The 18,885-nt window shown below is 42.2% G+C and overlaps 2 protein-coding genes across 6 annotated transcripts in view; one reads left to right on the forward strand and one right to left on the reverse strand.

Annotated features, from left to right (window-relative positions):
• The first annotated feature begins 1,555 nt into the window (after positions 1–1,555).
• PKD2L2 (polycystin 2 like 2, transient receptor potential cation channel) lies at positions 1,556–13,092 on the forward strand. The gene is made up of 14 exons (XM_072872410.1): positions 1,556–1,610; positions 1,825–1,929; positions 2,176–2,309; positions 3,531–3,787; positions 4,556–4,777; positions 5,401–5,629; positions 6,171–6,341; positions 7,875–8,056; positions 9,223–9,343; positions 10,092–10,193; positions 11,359–11,438; positions 11,555–11,600; positions 12,405–12,526; positions 12,975–13,092. Exons 1-14 carry the CDS (start codon positions 1,556–1,558, stop codon positions 13,090–13,092), a joined length of 1,944 nt encoding a protein of 647 aa, XP_072728511.1.
• Positions 13,093–16,090: 2,998 nt separating this feature from the next.
• FAM13B (family with sequence similarity 13 member B) overlaps positions 16,091–18,885 on the reverse strand; it is a 51,939-nt gene continuing 49,144 nt past the window's right edge. For 4 of the 5 annotated variants that reach the window (XM_072872247.1, XM_072872244.1, XM_072872246.1 and 1 more), the window contains one exon: positions 16,093–18,415. In XM_072872247.1, the coding sequence (XP_072728348.1) occupies positions 18,292–18,415 (124 nt within the window). In that variant the 3' untranslated portion in view covers positions 16,093–18,291. Of the gene's footprint in view, positions 18,416–18,885 lie in introns of all 5 variants that reach the window. The other variant, XM_072872249.1, reaches the window with a different exon arrangement.

An 18,885-nucleotide genomic window follows, 5' to 3' on the forward strand; every position in this document is an offset into this window, starting at 1 on the left:
GGTTTGTACTGCTTCTCTAATATCACTCTTGATAATATCAGAAGTCTGTACCGTCTGAATACTAAAACCAAATAGACTAGAGTGTTTTTAAGAGAATAAATTTAGAGGCAAATAAAATTTTAAATATCCAACACTGGCTGTGACTCTTCCTTGATCTGTTAAAACCAGCTACGGATGTCTGGCATCAGCTGCAGCCTGGCAAAGATGGATCCTTACCCTATTAAGTCTGCCACTGGTCCCCTCTCTTTCCTGCTCTCCCCATTACTTGTCTCCTGACAGCTATAAGCTATTTAGCATTAACTAGATGCTGACACTCCCTTAACACTAAAACACATCAGTGAATATTTTTTCTCCTTGCACACTTTGACCCAAAGCTGCGCTGTATAATATGAAGTATTAAGGCTACCACCTTTCCCCCTTCTTACTCTTTTAATCAAGGAGCGGCTGTGACTTATCTGACTGTTAGCTCTCAACAAGCTGTTGAGTTGAATCATCCATACAGTTTGCATGCTGCTTGCTTGTTCAAAAGTTGCAGCCACCTTGCTCAAAATAATAGTAAACACCACAAAACCCACTTTTGCTAAATTCCAACAAGCCTAATCTCTGAAGATTTTTCAGCTGCAGTTGCTACAGGAAAATTTGTGAGGATGGAACTAGCCTGAACTCCTCTCGGGGGCTACAGAGTAACGTTGCCACTAGTCACCAAACCCCATGAGCATCTTCCAGAATGGAGAAAAATGAGGTCTTGGCTTCACGCCACACTGCTTTATCATTAAATAAAACCCCCAAATCTGAACTACACAACACTGACTATTAAACTCCCAACAAAATCCTGCAGTTTTACCACCATGCTTCTCCTCTGGGCTGCCCGAGCAATGAAATACAGTAAAATAATTCCCCTTGCTGCACTCTTTGTGGGTTTGAGCTGATCAAATGCAGACTGATGCCCAGTTTGCCCATAGGCTTCTTTTGAACGTAAAGACACTGCGATGGTCGGGCAAGAGCGCGGTATCAGCAGTGCCAGGCCTGGCACAGGAGCATCCTAAATTCTCCTCATGTCTGGGAGCCCCAGCAGCACCTGAGCTCGCAGCGTTTGCATTAATATACATTTAAATGAACATACCCTAGGTTCCTGCCGCTCTTCACAGCAGGAAGGGAATTTCCTAATTGTCTGAATTTAGCCTGGAAGCAACCAGACGCTGCAATTTATCGTTTAATTCCTCCCCCCCCAAAGGAACGGCTGCCAATACGGGAGCTGCAAGCACGGGCTCCACCAGGCACGGCTGCTGCGGGGCTTTGCAGGGGGCAGACCGGGACAAACCCGCTGAACACTACTAGCAAAAATAAAACAGCGATAATAATAAGCCCGCAGGGCGGGAGGGGCAGCTCCCCGCGGGCAGCCCGTGGCCGCTCCAGGCGCGCTCCCCAGCCCGAGCCCTGCCGCAGGCGATGAGGGGAATCGGCCCCGCCGCCTCCTTCCGCCTTCGCCGCCGCCCGTTGGGATTCAAACCGGGGAGCGGCGGGAGCCGGCCCGGCCCGGCCCGGCCTGGCTGCCATGGAGCCGCCGGCAGCGCGGCAGCGGCCCGCGGTGGACCAGAGGCTGAGCGGCAGCAGTGCGTGAGGCGGCCCCGCTCCCCTCAGGGCCGGCCCCGCCCAGGCCACCCTCAGCCGCCGTTACCCCGCGGCCGCGCGGAGCCTCACGGCGCGGCCCGGCCGGGGCCTCGGCCCACCGGCCCCGCGGGAGGGTAGCGGGCTGCGGGCCTCGCCGGGAACTGAGGGCTCTGTCCTCTGCCCCAGCTCTGCCCCCGCCGCCATTTCCCCGAGCAGGTGCCGTGAAGCCCCGGGTCAGTTGCAGCAGAGAACTGGAACTGAAAACCACCCTGCAGGAGCTGGTCATCTACATCGTTTTCCTGACAGACCTCTGTATATGTAAGTCATCAAACGACTAAGGTGACTGTGTACAAATAATTAATGTGTAAGCTGTAGCTCGCTCAGTATTTACTCCTTACTCCACCCGTCTTCCACCCAAAAGCATCACTTCAGTCAAAATTGCTCTGAGTGCCTTTTTCTAGCAGCATGACTTAATGACAACTGAAGCGGAGAAGCAAGGTTAGAAGCTGTCATCATCCTCTAATTTCAGCCTGCAAGCACCCCCTCTTTGCCCCTTCTTTCCAGTGACGTTTGGCATGGTGAGCACGGACATGTACTACCTGAACAAAGTCATGGCCCATCTCTTCCTGGAGCCCTCCTCCGCTGAGGACAACAGGACTGGTTTTGGGAGTATTGGGAGCAGAGCTGATTTCTGGAGGGTAAGGCTTTCATTGCAAAGATGTTTTCTTGGAGAAGAAGCTCCTAGTGTTAATTCAGAGCAATACCATCTTGCGGTTCTCCTAAAGGCCGTGTGCTAGATGATGTGCTTTCAGCTGAAGAAAGGCGAGTAACTTCTTAAAATGCATTTGGAGAGATTCTGGGTACAAACAATAATACTGATACTTCTGAATAGTCACTTGAGGAAAACAATAGGCCAATTAATTGCTGCATCATATTCTCAATATTAGGCTTGGTCTCAAAAGAGCTTCAATAAAAACAGAAAGATTTTGGGTTTACAGTTCTTTTGACTTTCAGCTGTTAAAAAAAATATTTATGATTTCCACTGGGGCAGCCAGGAGAACGTACCATCTTGATTCACCTGGTTTGCTGTTACATTACATCATATTTCAGCGACAGTTGCAAAACACATATCTGTTTTTACTACTAGGTGGAGGACTTCCCAAAATGACCAGCATTACCCAGCTGACAGCAGAAGGCAAAGTTTCTCACCCTACTCTTCCTTAAAAATGGAAATGCCTGGTTATAACAATTCATTTGTACTCCCTCTTATCATGGTGTCTGTTATTGCTAGTCCATAAAAGAGCGAGCCCTTGGTATACAATGTGCGTGCTGATGTACTAGAAATGGTTGTAATACATGCTCAGATGGTGCCAGACCATGGGGGCATGTTGTTTTGTACTTGGAATAATGTTATCCTCAAGGTTAATGCTCTTTATCTGCATCTAAGAAACACCCAGGAAAAAAAGGGATTTTTTCCCTGCCTTCAAAAAGAAACACTTCTTTATTTAGATTCAGATGACTAAAAGCCTAGTCAGAAATATATCTCAAAAGAGATCTTCAGAGATTAAGATAACCAACAGATTTTGTTAAAACAACATATAATATTTGTGTTTAAACATATTTGTTTAGTATTCGGCAGAATTTTTCAATGAAACCCCAAGCAGACATATGTTGTAGTCTTACCCTGAATAATCCCATTACATGTCTCTGATAGAATTGCATAGAGAATAGTATTGTCTCACAGCAAAAAGGTGTAAATATATCGTATTTATAAGACAGGATATAGGAGGGAATTGTTTGTATTCTAGCTTAGACTCTGTAGCTATAACCTGAGAACCCTGTAGAGATTATGCTAAAAAGTGGGGTAGTAGTGGTATTTAAATCTTCTTTTGAATCTTTAATCTCACTTGTGCATATAGTTTGCAGAGGGACCCCTGTTGGATGGACTCTACTGGGACAAATGGTATAACAACATGACATTAACCCTCCAGAACAACAACAGCCATATTTACTATGAGAATTTGCTGTTAGGAGTAGCCCAGATTCGCCAGCTGAAAGTACGCAACAATACTTGCTCCATCTACCCATATTTCCGTACTTTTTTAGAAGACTGTTACAGTGAATATCGTTATCGAGCTGAAGACAGGTCTGACTTTGGTCTAAGGAACCAATCTGAGTAAGTCATCCTACTTCAGCACAGGAATGTTTTTGAAAACCTAACCAAATCCTTAATACCACCATTCTTCAGTTAGTAACGACTGTACCTGCAATTAGCTGAGCTTTTCTCTTGTTTACATGGAGATAAAGCATGGATTTGTTTTTGTGCCAACATTATAGACGGGAATTTGGCATGGGAGATTTATAGCAGAGAGACAGGAAGAACTGGAAATAGCGAGCCCAGTTCAGCAAAAGCACATGTTAATGGACCTATCTCCACTAACATCTCTGGAGAAATGCTTAATTATATGAGGCCTGAATTTAAATCATGTTTATAAATTGGAATCATGCTAAAATGCTCTGGAAACAGAGCCAAAAGGCCTGCTTCACAGACTTCATTTAGCATTGATTTAACCCAATGAAAGAACATGTGAACATGCCACAGTAACAATGAACTACATAAACCAGAGATATTCCATTCACCTATAAAGGTTTTAAGGTAATAAACTGTCTGGCCCACACTGGGTGAGATCCAGATTCATAAGTAATTGCTGTTTTGTGAATGTACTGAGTATTTAGCAAATAAAAGAAATGGGAATATTTTAAGGCCATGTGTCTCATGCATACTTCATGTAAAGAAAAGTGTTTTTTAAAGGTCTGGCTTAAATGGTCAGTTGTGGATGCAGAAGAACTCAAGAACTAACAAGGATTGTATAAAATAAAAGTTAAAGCTTACTTCAGTCCAGTTTCCGTAAGCTGAGCAGCTTTGTTTTCCCATTTCTGACAGATGGAAATACACCTCAGCCTCCTCGTTATCACCATGGTACTGGGGATCTATGGGCTTGTACAGCAGTGGAGGATATATGTTCACCTTACCTAAATCGAAGCAGGAGAGCAGGGAGAAGTTGGTGTTTCTCAGGCAGAACAGCTGGCTCGCTAGAGGAACCAGGGCTGTATTTATCGACTTCTCAACATATAATGCTAACATAAACCTCTTCTGTATAATCAAGTGAGTTCTTACCTTTACTGATTGAATCCAATTTGAAATCCAATTTACTGAGGCATGATGCTTCCATAAGGACCCAAGGAAGGGCTGGTCACCTCAGGCATATGTAGCTGTGTTTCTCAGGTAGCAGCTGGCAAGACAGTAAGTCATTAAAAAGGCAGAAATTCAGTTAGTGCAGGGAGCAGACTCAGATCCTTCCTTTATGTTGGTTTTTTTTTTTTAATAGTTGGTGTCTGGTCTGTACAGCTGGTTGCTGCTGTCTGTTGGAATAGATTTCATAGCCTTTTGCAATGTCAAAGACTGAATTATTAGTCCTGTTGTCAGCTAATAGAGGAAAAAGACTCAGGGTAGGGTGAATGTTTGCTCTTCTGAGACATCATTTCTTTAAAGACTTTTAACCAAACACCATAGCTTGGGTATCCCAAGAGCTTCTCTTTTTCCCCTCAGCCTTCCCTACCATGTAATACTCTTTTCATGGGGGACTTAGTGTAGCCCTTATAAGAAGATCTTACAGATGTAGGAGTTCCAGTAAGGTATAATTAATGTCATAAAAATTAATATTAGAAAATTAAGGGCTGAGATGATTTAAGGGATGGTAACTAACACCAGTCCTCAATTTTTTTCAGGTTGGTGGTAGAGTTCCCTGCTACCGGGGGTGCTCTCACCTCCTCACATATCTACTCTGTGAAGCTCCTCAGATACGTCACGTATTATGATTACTTCCTGGCTTCTTGCGAAGTCGCCTTTTGCCTCTTTATCATTACATTCATAATCCAGGAAGCTATAAAAATAGTAAAACTGAAAAAGAAGTATTTCAGAAGTGCCTGGAACTGGCTGGATTTGCTGCTGCTGGTGGTGAGCTACCCCTTGACTTTCACCTCTGTGCTTGCCAGCCTAGGCTAGCACTGGATAGACAGCCAACGAGCCAGAACAGCCCAAATCTGTGTCTGGTTAGAGTCAGTCACCCACTGTTCTACACTGAAGAGGCCACATGGCCCACAAGAGTTCAGCACACTCTTTTCTAGCCTTGCTGTCGACTTGCTGTGGCTCCATGTCCTTTCTGCTCATTATCCACCTTGTTTGTTTTAGCCTTAATCTTTGCAGAGCAGGGAAGCACTAGTGCATAGCAGAGCTAACACAGTTAACGCAGTAAAATTAGAATGTATGCAGCATGTTACGTAGCACAAGCCCAGAATTATCACAGTACAATTACAAATTATTTAGCCAACAAAGTCTCATATATACAGTTTACGACAAAACATCTAAAAAGCTCAGGTTCTTAAAATCTAACCAAGGGCTTTTTGAAATCAGTACAGTCTTTCCTGTGCAAAGTGCCAAGTCTGAAGAGAGGTGGGGTAGCTGGACTTCCGTTTCACTTGCTTCTGTTTTCCTTCAGGTATCCATCCTTGCCATTGCCTTCAACATCTACCGCACTGTAAAAGTGTCCCTGCTAATGGAAGAGCTGCTGTCTGATGCCTATGTATATCCAGACTTCTATTTCCTTGCATTCTGGCAAGTCCTTTACAACAACATGATTGCTGTCAACATCTTCTTTGCTTGGATAAAGGTATTGGTTCTCATTCCCTTTTTTTGTACTCGAGAATCATAGTGTTTCTAAGCATAGATAAATGTTCACTTTTACCTTTTCATAGGTGAATCGCAAAGGTGGGGCTAAAAGGGAGAATTTTGTTTATAAGATTCCAGAAGAGTTTAAAATTACCTCCTTCTCATAAACATGGATCACACAAATTCCAAGCCCATCTAAAAAAAAATTTTGCACGTAGGCAGCTGTCTCCATTGGAGCAGCTGGGAAATTACCATGGCCAAACAGCCTCCTCAAACTCAGTCTTTTCCTGGACCCAATATTATCTAGGTCATAGCCTGACCTATACAGATGGCATGGCTGTAATAGGTGAAGCTATTCATAGCTTTTGTAGCCAAAAGCTATGAAAACACTAGCTACTTTTTGACTGCAGAGGAAGGCAAAATGTGTCTGAACTTAGTTCAGAAGTGGCTTTGTGCTAGGACACCTTTAATTTCATTCTTAACTTGCAAATAGATTTGCTGATCTCTGGACAGAGTAGCAAATGTCTCTAAGATTAGGGGCTACTTTTGTTCCTAGCCAGGTGCTCTGGGGCCAAACCAGTCCTGCATGTTTGCATACCACTGCCCCTCATCTACTAAACCCTGCTGGCCCTGACTGGGGTCTGCACCCCTTCCCCTGTACCCGGCAGACATCAGTGACTTTGGTTTGGGTGGCCACAGTGTTCACAGTGACTGGATGAAACTTCCCAAAGCTTTGCCTGATCCCAGGCTGCTTACAGGCCCTCTCTCTCCTAAGGTATTTGTAAAACACCCAGCACAAGGTGGCTGCGATACAAGCAGGGGAGTTGTTCACATCTGCCAGAAGAGATCACACTTCACAGTCATGCCCCAAGTACCTGAAGAACATAAGCTAACATGAAAGGTCACGTCCTTTTAAAATAAACAGGCTTCTGGCCTTCCTCCACCTCCCAGGCCAAGGCTACAGGAAGAAGCTGTTTGGGAGCACTGGCTGTTAACCAGTTCTGTGGACAGTCTTCCTCGTTACAGCCATTCTGTACCCCAGCTGCACGTTCCTCCTGCATCATCCTCCCCTCAGCCTGATTACTGTTAATTTAGTAGCACAGCTGTGCTTATAATTAGTGACTGTCATTGAACAAGGCTTTTGTTCAGGCCTTGTTTCAGACCCAAAGTAAAAGAGAGCTCCTTACCAACTCAGCCCATCAGGGAATCCTTGGATACAGGAGGGTGGTATGGCTTGCAGTCTCCTTGACTAGGGGTTTACATCTGCTAGAGCTGATTACACATACCAGTACCCAGCAAAGACCTGTCTACACACTATTAGCTTTAGCACATAAGCATGTTTGCCCTGTAGAATATTTATCTTCTCCAGAAGCGCACCCGATCCTAGTTCTCCTTACAGATACGTACCATGCAACTTATTTCTAGGTATGACTTAACCTGTAAATTATGATTACAGATAACATTCCAGAAATCCTGTTAAGAAGTTGCAATATATTTTGATCCCGCAATAACAGTATGTTCTGTTCTCTTGCAGATATTTAAATATGTAAGCTTTAACAAGACCATGACGCAGCTGTGCTCCACTTTATCTCGCTGTGCCAAAGACATCATTGGATTTGCCATCATGTTCTTCATCATTTTCTTTGCCTATGCCCAGTTAGGCTATCTGGTCTTTGGGTCACAAGTTGAAGAATTTTCCACTTTCCAAAACTGCATGTATGCTATTTTCTAAACTTTTTGATACAAAATCTCCAGTTAGTGCAGGTGCGGGTGCAAACCAGTTTCTGCTAAGCAGAACTTAAGAGTACAGGTCTCCAACAGTTAAGCTTATTTCAGTACTTCACCCAACAGAGCTATTAGTCCCCACAGCTCTCAACACAACTTTGCTGTGTGTAACCAGGCCCCTGGGCAACCAGGCTGGCCTGCCAGCAGGCTGTTCTCTTTTGCCTCTTTCAAAAGCAAGAACATGAAACTATTCAGCAGACATGCCACTGGGTACGTGATACAGTCCCCAGCATGAAAACCACAGCAGAACTGCTTGAGACCCCCAAATGGCTCAGAGCAGAAGCTGAGCATGTTTGCAAACAGGAATTACAGCTCTTTTAAGAAAACATCCAGCTGCATAGCCAAGAGTCCCCACATCCCATCTGGTGGCTCTGTTACTTTCTTCCCCAGATTTTTTTTCAGCCACTCACTGTAGCAACAACATCGGATCAATTCCAGGTGCCAGCTGGAACTGATTTTGATGGCCTTGTACCTTGTAGCAACCCTAACCTGTCACCCACAGTGTACATTGTGTTTTAGCCCATGGCTACATTTCTTACAACTTGAGGTATCTTTAGTGTACCAGATTGTTTGAAAGCAGCTTTTCATGTAAAATTAAGGCACTTCTAAACCAGAAAAATAGCTCCTCTTGGATCCAGTTGGATGTGAGACAGTTCTAAGATGCTGCAATACAGAGAAATAAATATTTATTTGTCTTATCTAGGAATAAAATTCCCTATAGGGGGACATAGGGACCTATACTGTTACCTTCTGTACTAACAGAAGATGAGGGATCATGAAGCTAGAACAGAAGTGAAATAATTAAAAAAAAAAAACCAAATGAAAACACAGAACCAGGTGATTTATCCAAAATGAAAGTATTTTCTCATACAAGCCGTTTAAAAATTCCTTTGTACTTTCGAGTTCTCAAATATATGCTAAATGCCCAGTTTACCATTGCAGTATTATCCTGGCTTGCCTTTTGATTTCAGTGACTAAGGTAATGGTGTATCAGTCTCAATTCTATTTACTGCCTTTTTTTTTTTTTAAATAATGCTTACAGTACTTCTCTTTAGGAGAAGCCAGTCAACCTCATTCTCATATTTTTTTACTCCCAGCTTTACACAGTTTCGTATTGTGCTGGGAGATTTTAATTTTGAAACCATAGAAGCAGCAAACAGAATCCTTGGACCTGTTTACTTCATCACATTTGTATTCTTTGTGTTCTTCATATTGCTGGTAGGTATCATGTTAAAAATGCTTATCCTTTTGCATAAGCAGTAGAGAAGAACTGTTGTATAGTGCTGTGAGACAGTGTTTTTCACCCCAAGATGACACTGGGCTTGCCCTGGCTGCCCCTCAGTACACCTGGGCAGAGAGACAGTCCGAACTCTTGCAGGAGTTCCCAGCAGGCAAGACATTTCGCAGCTCTCCCTTCCTCCAAACAACCACAAAAAGGGCTTTTTTTTTTTTTTTTTTGCACAAAACAAGCATGTTGCACCTTTCACTCTACTGCACCACCCATTTTTCAAGATTTTAATTTCTGAAAACTTAATTGGGTGCTCTTGAAAACTGCATAATGTCAGCCTTGTCAGGTAGGAAGGGGTTAAAGAGAGATTTTGATGGGATTGTGTCAGTGCAGGTTTTTTTTATCAGTTAGATTGATGTTTTAATTAATTACTTCAGATTGAAACAGCATCTGAAAAAGCGACAAGTATATGACAGGAAATCGGTTACCTCCAAGGAACCGGGCCTTTTAGCCAATACTGCAGATGGGAAATAACTGATTTGTCTCCCAAAAATATTCCCTAAGACCCTAAGATTATCAGATAATTTAACTGCATTAGGAGCATGTCTGCACCCAGCAAAGCTCTTCAATTCCATTAGTTACGTGCCCTAGCATGGAACAGCCCCCAGAACAGCAGCCCCAGCATAATACAAATGGAATTTCCAGAAACAAATATCTAACTGCATCCTTCCTGTGCAGAACATGTTTTTGGCTATTATAAATGACACCTATTCAGAAGTCAAAGCAGACTTTGAAGTGATACCTAGTCAAGAACTTCAGATCAGAGACCTCTTTAGACAGGTAAGTAAACACTTCTGTAACTACCTCATTTAATTCAAGATAACAGGAGGAATTCTAAGGTACATCTCTAGCAAAGAGCCTTAAACAGCTGGGCCATAACCATTTAAGAACACCCAATATTTGATTTTTCACTTTAAATAAAAATTTGACAGATACAGAGACATCCTTCCATCAAACCCACAGGAGCTCTTAATGGTAAGAGTAGCATATGAGTTAGGGTGCAAGGAGCCTACCCTTTTAAAAGCAGTATTTAAGACCAGCCTGGCTTGTGATATATCCCATCATCAGCTTTCTTCAGAGCTTACTGTTGCTGCTCTTCCAAACTTAGAAACTAAAGATCTTCTCTGCATGGGAAGACAAGCAGAAATACATACCTTTAAAACTCCACAAAGTTCAGACCATTTTTATGTGCCAGAAATAAGTACAAAAGGGGAACAAGTCTTTCCCTAACGTTTCAGTTCAACTTGAAATTATGATCTCCTCCTTTCCTGCCAAATGCATACACTGAAACCAAAGAGATTGCGTGCAGTTCTGTTGCTGGGACAAGTCAGTACCTCTGCCTAGAAACCTGACTTTAACTGGGGAATACAGCATCACCAGTGAGATAAATAAGATTGAGATAGGCGTGGGATGACTTGCACGTTCAGACTGTTTCTCCAAGTTGGCCTACGCTGACCACTCTGTAGAGGAGGGCTGGCAGCCATATCTACCTGAAATTTTCCTGCAGGATTTTATGAGTGGCATAGACACAAGTTACATTGCTTCTGCAAAGCCTAGCTTTCATTAAGGAAAAGGAAGGGGGAGTCCCTGGCCAGGATACGGCTAGTCTGCTCAGCAACAGCACAGCTTGGACTCCCCCACCCAAGCTCATTCTCCTACTTATCCAGGACTATAGTAGGATTAAATTGAATATACCTGAAAACAGAAACTCTTACTGGATTTGGCTATTACCTTCAGGGACTTCCTGACAGATTTGAGATATAGCAGGGTAAGTTCTCTGAGCTGAGCCAAGGGAACAAAGAAAGCAATAGACTGGTGGGATTTCTGTTTAATTGCCAAGGCATTATGGTGACAGTTTGTTCCTTGCATTCAAGTCCTTGTGCGAAAGTGTCTTTGGTTAACCACAAGCCATTTAACATGCCTGACTTTCCCTGTCTATGTTCAGAGTTGCAATAAGGCCCTTGTCAAGCTCAAGCTGAAGAAACCAGAGATGGATACAAATCCAGCAGATGAGAGCTTGGAAAGGTAGGATCTCAGCATTTGCCGTTACCCCCGGTACTGAGCACAGACCTATTCTCACAGGACTCCTGTCTCTTCTCATTTGCGTGAATGACAAGCGAGGAATTTTCAGCCACTAAAAGAAAGGATATTTCTAAGCTTTCCAATGGAGACAGTGCTAATGAAAAGGTAGGCTTTATTCTTTCCTGTATTCTTAGAAACTGCTGATTATATTTCAGAAGTTGAATAATACAAAAGGAGTCACAGTTGTCCTCACTGTTACTTACAAAAGCTATTTCTCTACAGGATACTATTTTTAACATCATAGGAATAGCAAAAGCTAGACCTATAAATAAAGAAAAATCACTAATTATGCCCAAAACTTCAAATGAAAGCTTGCTCAGGCAAGGTCATACACTACAATAGCAGAGCTGGCAGTAGGGTGAGATCAGTGTGTCTTAGCAATGGTATAAAGTCTGGGCATTTGCCCAAATGTTAAACAGAAACAGATGTATAGAAAACAAACAAGTTTTACAGCAATCCACTGGGTCATAGGCTGCATCTACAGCAAGAAGATAGATTACTGTAGCTTTCTCTTGCTTTACAAAAAGGTTTCCAGCAGTCTTTGGTAGTTCTGTATCTGGGGTAAGCCTGTGCAAGTACTTCTAAAACATATTTTTTAAAAACATCACTTCTACAACAAGAGAGGGAAAAGTCCCTTGGCTGGCTGTAAACATTACTACATACAAGGCTTGCAATCTCTCTCAACTCTGAAAAGAAGTGTGTATTCCTATATCCTGTCTTTTTGGAAGGGCCAGAATGAAAATCTACTTTCAGATGGAAAACACTTTTCTCCCCAAAGCTGCATGCATCTTTTCCTGCATGCATGCCCCCTCCCTGCATGAGTGACTGTGTTAGAGGTGTCCCAGTGAGCCATGCTGGCTTTGTCTGTGATTTATTTTTTTTTTTTTAAATCCCTCCGGTGTTGAATAGAGCCATCTGAAATTATCAAAACTACAGGAAGGGGAAGAAAAACTTCATCAGAATTATCCATCTGCTGAGGACACGGACTCAGTCACAGCTCAGAACTACGTCTCCACTGCAGAATTTCAGCAGTAAGTGTGTGTGAGTCTGTTCTTGCAATGTTATTCCCATCCCCAGGCAGCTGCAGCCCTAGCTGAAACCCTCACCGAGTCACAGCCTGAGAGACAGAAGATCAACACAAAGTCAGTGATTTTAAGATATTTTAAGTGCTCTTATACTGGCTGACAACAGCTGCCCTCAAGGAGGGAAGAAGGAAACAAAAGAATTTATCAGAGCTTGTAAGGACATTAGTCAAGAATGAGGTGGGACAAGAATTTAAAATATTGTCACTCTTCCAGCACCCCTCCTTGTGGCTGCCCAGGGAGGGGGACAGAGTGCGTAAGACCTCGTGCCTGTGAAGGGGTATTACAGGACTTAGACCCTTGGCAGCTGACACAAGTGAGCAAAGAGGAAGGTTGCAAATGCAAGTTTAAGGGCAGCGCCATCTCAAGCATATGTGGCTGTATTTGTGTGTTCTAGGCTCTTCAGGTATACAGCTGAGTTAGGGAAGGAATTAAATAACACCAATGCAAAAGTCAGGAGAATTATGAAAAGCATGCAACAACTGAAGGATACTTCAGGCAAGATGGCACAATAAAATGCATGAGCTCATCTGGTAACAGAGATGGCCTGACTCTTCACACAGGTTAATTAAATCCAAAGTCCCCATCTCACCCCCACCCCCTTTATTTTTTTCTATTTCTGGATAAGAGAAGCAGGAATGCTAATAAAGGTATATACTATTGTTGCTTCTGGGTCTTTTCTCCGAGAGTTTCAGGTGCTGCTTTAACTCTGAGAAGAACTGACCAACGCTAGACTTCTGGGTAGGCATCTCCACAAATGCCTGAACGACATTTATTCCTCTGCCTTGTTTTGGGGCTGCCGAGAGACACAGATGTGTAACCAGGAGAGCAGATCATGAGCAACGGCAGCATCCTGGGCCTGCTCCGTACCCTCCTCTGGATCTCTGGCCCTATGTAGCCCAGTGCAACGCTCCATCGCCAAGCACAGTCCGGCACATGGGTCATTAGCCCTCACTTCCCCGGACCGCTTTCTTTTGCTGGTGCATCTGCTGCCAAGGTTAATGCTTATTTCTCAACAATTCTTGTTCCAGGCACCTGTTGCTTCCAAAACAGGTTACTGTTGCCTTCAGAGAAAAAAAAAAAGCAGCATTCTTTCAGGAAATAAATACCTCAATAAATCTTTTATTTTGATCAGGCCTTAACAGCTGGAACCACTAGAGGGCGATTTGCTTCACCCTTGCACCAGCCTGAATTTTCAGAACATCCTTTTTGTTCCTAAATCCATTGGGTATAAATGGATTTATACCTTGCCTTAGAGACAAGGTGTTATGTTCAGGCCAGAAACTATCTAATCCTATGTAGTCATTAATATTTGTTCATTGCTGGGACTCAGCCACAGGAAGAAGTAACACACATGTCCAAATGCCATCTGAACACGCCATGAGAAAACACGGGGCCGTCACCAGGCTGCAACGCCCCACCTGTACCCCGCAGCCCCTGCCCTAAGGAAGTTCTGCTGCTGTACATCGCAGCTCATGCACAACACACAACCCCCAGCCTCCAAAGTATCCTGAAACTTATATAAATCCTACAAGGATTTATAATATTATAAAGCCTTATGTCCTGCAGAGCCCTGTCAAGCTACTACATGGTCTCTGGCCTCCCTGCATCTAATCACACTGTGGAGGAGCCATCTCATGGAGAGGGGAGCAGACAGGCATGTGAAGGGACCCAGAAAGAGATCACTTCAGCCCAGTAGCACGATGTAGCCATGCACGGGTTTGCCTGTCAGGGTTCACTGATTTTGTACTTCAGTCTGCTGGCCAAGATGAGACATCCTCTCTTGTCTAAAAGGGACCAGTTTAAACTAAAACCACGTCTTTCCTTCACTTCCAAAGAGTTCTTGTTGCTATGCGGTATCCCAGGACACTTGTCCCAGAAAACATAGGTCACTGATTTATCTTGATTACTCAATAGCCTGACATGCAGGAAAGCAGACGTACCGCACCTTTGGCATCTCCAACCTTTCCTCCTCCTGGTAAAACCCTCTCGTACAAAGAAGTCTCAAAACATTTAGCCACAGTTACTTACCCAAAACTTCATGAAAGAGCTTTCAAGCACTCCTCATCCTTGCTGTACTACTCTGGGGCACAGGAAACCCTCTTCATAGCCTGCCTCACTTTTCCCAGCAAGCTCCTTGCCCTGCAGTCACATAACAGCTCAAGCAAACCTCTTTAAAGAGGTAAAGCTTGGAATACTATAGATTTGCATTGTCTCAGAACTGGTTCTTCAGCAAGGAAGATCTGTCCCAGTATCACTGAGCTTTTTGCAGCCTCAAAAATATCTGTTTCTCCTCTGTTTTTGGCTAATGGTGTTTAAAACAGGGTTATTTTCCTTCATTAAAATCTTCTTAGTTCATTGCTTTGTAGCACATGGATTTTAAACAGTTCCCACCAAAGCACTATTTGAGGGATTTTTGTCTTCTCACTAGCATCTTGATCAGAGCAAGCTTCATTGAATAAATAATGCTAAGGAAAAACAGAGGATTGCAGAACAGATCTGTAGCAACCTTGTTCATTCTTCAAGCCAGTGTCCTAAGAATTTGTGCTTGCTTTTTCCCCTATCTTCAGAGGAAAGACATGTGATCAGAGGGAAGGTTATTCTGTCCCACCCTAAAGAACGTACTGAAGGCTGCCTTCTGTCTCCTCTCCCTCACTTGCTCCCTCAACTTCCCAGTTGTTTTTCTTCTTCCCATTTACCTGCACTGCCACACATCCACAAGCAGAGTCTTCACACCTTCAGGAGTTCTTCTGTCCCCTGCCACACCTTAGGCTGATGAAAGGTGGATTTACACAAAATACACCACAAGAGTCAGTTTGAAAAGACCTCAGTCACTTTTCATATGAACTTATGAAAAAAAAAAATATCTGTTTGGTCCAGAGGAAAAGCATCCTCTTGTGTTTATGGAAGTGTGTGCAATAACAGTGTTTTCTGGCCACAAGCACAGCAGTAACTGCTGTGATAACTGATTTTAAGGCTAAGAGATCATTATGGATATAGAGACACAATCAAATACTGCTCATCAGCTGCAGGTGTATTCATTGGCAGGGAATTAATTAGCCCAGTAATGGCTGAATCTGCTCTCTGCCCCATCTACTCCCAAAGTTGCTACTGTTGAGGAACGAGTGAGACTCACAGTTTGCTCCTGCGTCATCACACAGCAGGCTGGCACCCTAGCAGGAACCGAAGCCCACATCGCACCAGAAGCCAAGCTGTCAGTTCAGGAGCTGATGTGGTCACTTTCCTGCCGTCCCTGCTCAGAGGCACAGTCTAAACAGGTAAAATAAGGCTTAAACTGCTGTAGCTTCATCAAGGGCTGTCTCGCACCCGAGCCACCGCCACTGCGGGTGGCTCTGCTGGCAGGCTGCGGGATTCGGACCTGCCTCAGCAACACCCTGAAACTACAAATACATATAGGAATAGCGAAGGACTCCGCGCTTGTTTTTAAGAGATGGCAGTGGAGGAAAAAGCGTGATGAGAAACAAAGATATATGACAATAAAGGTTAAGGTACTTTTATTATAAAAGTCTATACAATGAGCACCAGACATAGCAATGCAATTATATCTGGTTTAGTTATATATATTCCATATCTATATATCCATATAGATATATAGGTTTTGCTTTTACCAAAGTAAAACTGTTATATCACAAAATGCCTAGTTCTACCATTTATTTATTGCTCAACAAGGATGGCACAAAACACACTCAGCATAACTGTTGCCATGCTTATCTACTATACTGAATAAACAGCCAAACACTGCATAACAAACACAAAGCAGCTGTTAATTCTGAATTGGAACCAGTCTGATCACTCACTCACTTATAAAAATATTGGAATCATATAGATTTAAGCATTATAAAGGAGGAATATATTATTTAAAACATTTAAATAGTGCATATTGACATTTTGCATGTGGTATATAAAACACAAACATTCATGTACAACACTATACAGTACACATTAGTTTCAATGTTTGGATACACCCGTGTCTGCAGACTGATAGAAAAGTAACTGAAGTGTACATTGCACAATGGAACTGAATAAAATTGATAAATGGTCTCAAGACTAGTTTAACCTCATAATTCTCTAAGGTCCCAGATCATTTTGCAGTTTAAAAAACAAAAGGCATACCACCAGTGCTCAATAGTTTTAGTGCTTTTTTTTTTCTGAATTCCAAAATTACATGCCTACAAGCAGAGTAAAACAAAACAAGAAGTATTCTACAGTACACAGATGAAATCTGAGCACTAAAAATCCTACTTTCAACCTATTTCATATGCTTCATGACAGAACAGCAAGTCTATGAGGTTACATGCTAGCCATTTCTTACGTTGTGAGAAAGTTCATTTTTGGTCTTTCATAAAGCAGTGTGAATAATAGCTATGTTGACATTAGCCGGTCATAGAAACATGCAGTGAGAGTAGGTGCATGCAAAACATGGCCACAATCAAACTGATACATTGAAGAAAAAAAAATTTGAGAAAGCACCAGTTAAAATTAACACTTAGATTTTGCCAGATCAAAAACAGCTGCTGATGGCTGTTGCAGAGCATAAAGCTAGTAGCTAAATCATCATTCAGCACAGCAGATGTGATACTCAAAACATTATTTAGTTTCAACTCTGAAGCTAAATCATGCAAGGCCCATAAACTGTTTTGCTTACATCATAAGGGTTAGATAACTTATTTTTATTCTTCAACTGTAAAACAAAATCGTGATAAACAGCAGTAATTTTTTTTCACTCAAAACCGACAGTTCACCCTGTGGTGCGCATTGACTACACTGATTTTAGCCCTTGATACCATACTTATTTCAGGTACAGTGGAATTTTAACTGTCCTAAGCCAGCTCTTTTCTGCTGAAGCTACGCAAGTCTGAGCGCCATCAGATTTCCCATACACTGAAATGTTCATTATGTTCCTCAAATCTTCCGAAAGTGGAGATGCAGTATCCAATTCAGACAAAACACTATGCCACCACTAGTTGATAAACAATAACCGATAAAATGATAAAATGAACAACAGTAACATAAGTCCTGTAGGCAGCATGTGATATAACTTTTCAGTTTTCCAAGTTTTAAAAGACACTAAGCAAGGTCACTTTCTGGTTTGTCCACTGTCATCTTTATCAAGGAGGAAACGTGACCACTAATGAGGAAAATCCATAGATGTTAATTATTACTGCATTATAGGTGCAATTTAGAATACCAAAAATTAAAGTTGTTCCACAGCAGTCCTTTGAAAGGAATTTCAGTCTGTTTTTTAAGTGTTCCAGGAAAAAGAGCTGTACGTTTAATTTGCTGGCTTTTTTCCCCCATAACAAAAAAATAGGCAAGAGGAGTAGTTCAGTGTAGCATTATGGTATTAATAATTTCTTCAATAATGCAAAAAGTTGGTAATAACAAAAGTCTCAAAGTTCTTGAATGCTAAAGAAAAAAGCTATGGTTGTTTTGGAACAAGATGGATACATCTGTAAGACAATACTTTGATGGAAACTGTGTTTGCTAAAGTTGGATAGAGCAGTCTCGAACTTAGAAATCTTACTTGCTCTCTAGACAGGACCTACTTACCCTTCAAACATGTTATAGTGGCACCACAATAAAGTGCACAAACTGGATTCTTTCAACAGTGCATGACAGATGAACACAAGCACCCAATAAGTACAGTGGTTGTATACGGAAACATGTTATTCAATGGTTTGGAGGAACATAATTTAAATTGATTTTGAAGAATCTTGTTTGCTGATAAGGACTTCTAACAGCCTAAGTTTGGCTTTAATTTTCTTGTACTCCCTGTACTCATCAAGCATTGGAACCCGATCTTCTTTCTGTACGTTCCTGTAAAAAGAAGCACAACGAGGTTTCAAGAGAATCCTCCGTACTGCAGCAAGTCAAACACAAAAGCAGCAATGTGCAGTTATCTTATGGCAGATAAAAACGTTTTTGGCAGCTAGTTCGCCAATAACAGACACATTGTTATATTTCAGTTCCTTGTAGTTAAAATTGTCATCACCTAAAAAACTGAACGGAAAACCCAGCAGCATTTATTCAGCACAACTGTTGCAGCATTGTTTATAAATCGTTCTCCTAAGTTCTTCTGGAGATTTTAACAGGATATGAAGACTTTCATTTCAGATCCTGTGTATACATTACAGAAAAATGCAAATAAATTTAAGTCAATCTACATTTTCACTATATGTTGACTGACCCACAAATTGACAGCAGAGAATTATTCTTATTTAAGACTGGACTGTAATAAATTAATAGATTAATCTGACTTATTTCTAAATCAATCCTTCCTTAACAAC

The sequence above is a fragment of the Ciconia boyciana genome, chromosome 9 (assembly GCF_034638445.1).
Source record: "Ciconia boyciana chromosome 9, ASM3463844v1, whole genome shotgun sequence".
Taxonomy (NCBI): domain Eukaryota; kingdom Metazoa; phylum Chordata; class Aves; order Ciconiiformes; family Ciconiidae; genus Ciconia; species Ciconia boyciana.

Excerpts from the sequence above, each read along its gene's own strand:
- PKD2L2 (XM_072872410.1), top strand. The coding sequence starts at position 1,556 with ATGGAGCCGCCGGCAGCGCGGCAGCGGCCCGCGGTGGACCAGAGGCTG. Across the intron at positions 9,344-10,091 it reads TTGTGTTCTTCATATTGCTG|AACATGTTTTTGGCTATTAT; the intron begins GTAGGTATCATG and ends CTTCCTGTGCAG. Across the intron at positions 11,439-11,554 it reads GCAGATGAGAGCTTGGAAAG|AAAGGATATTTCTAAGCTTT; the intron begins GTAGGATCTCAG and ends AGCCACTAAAAG.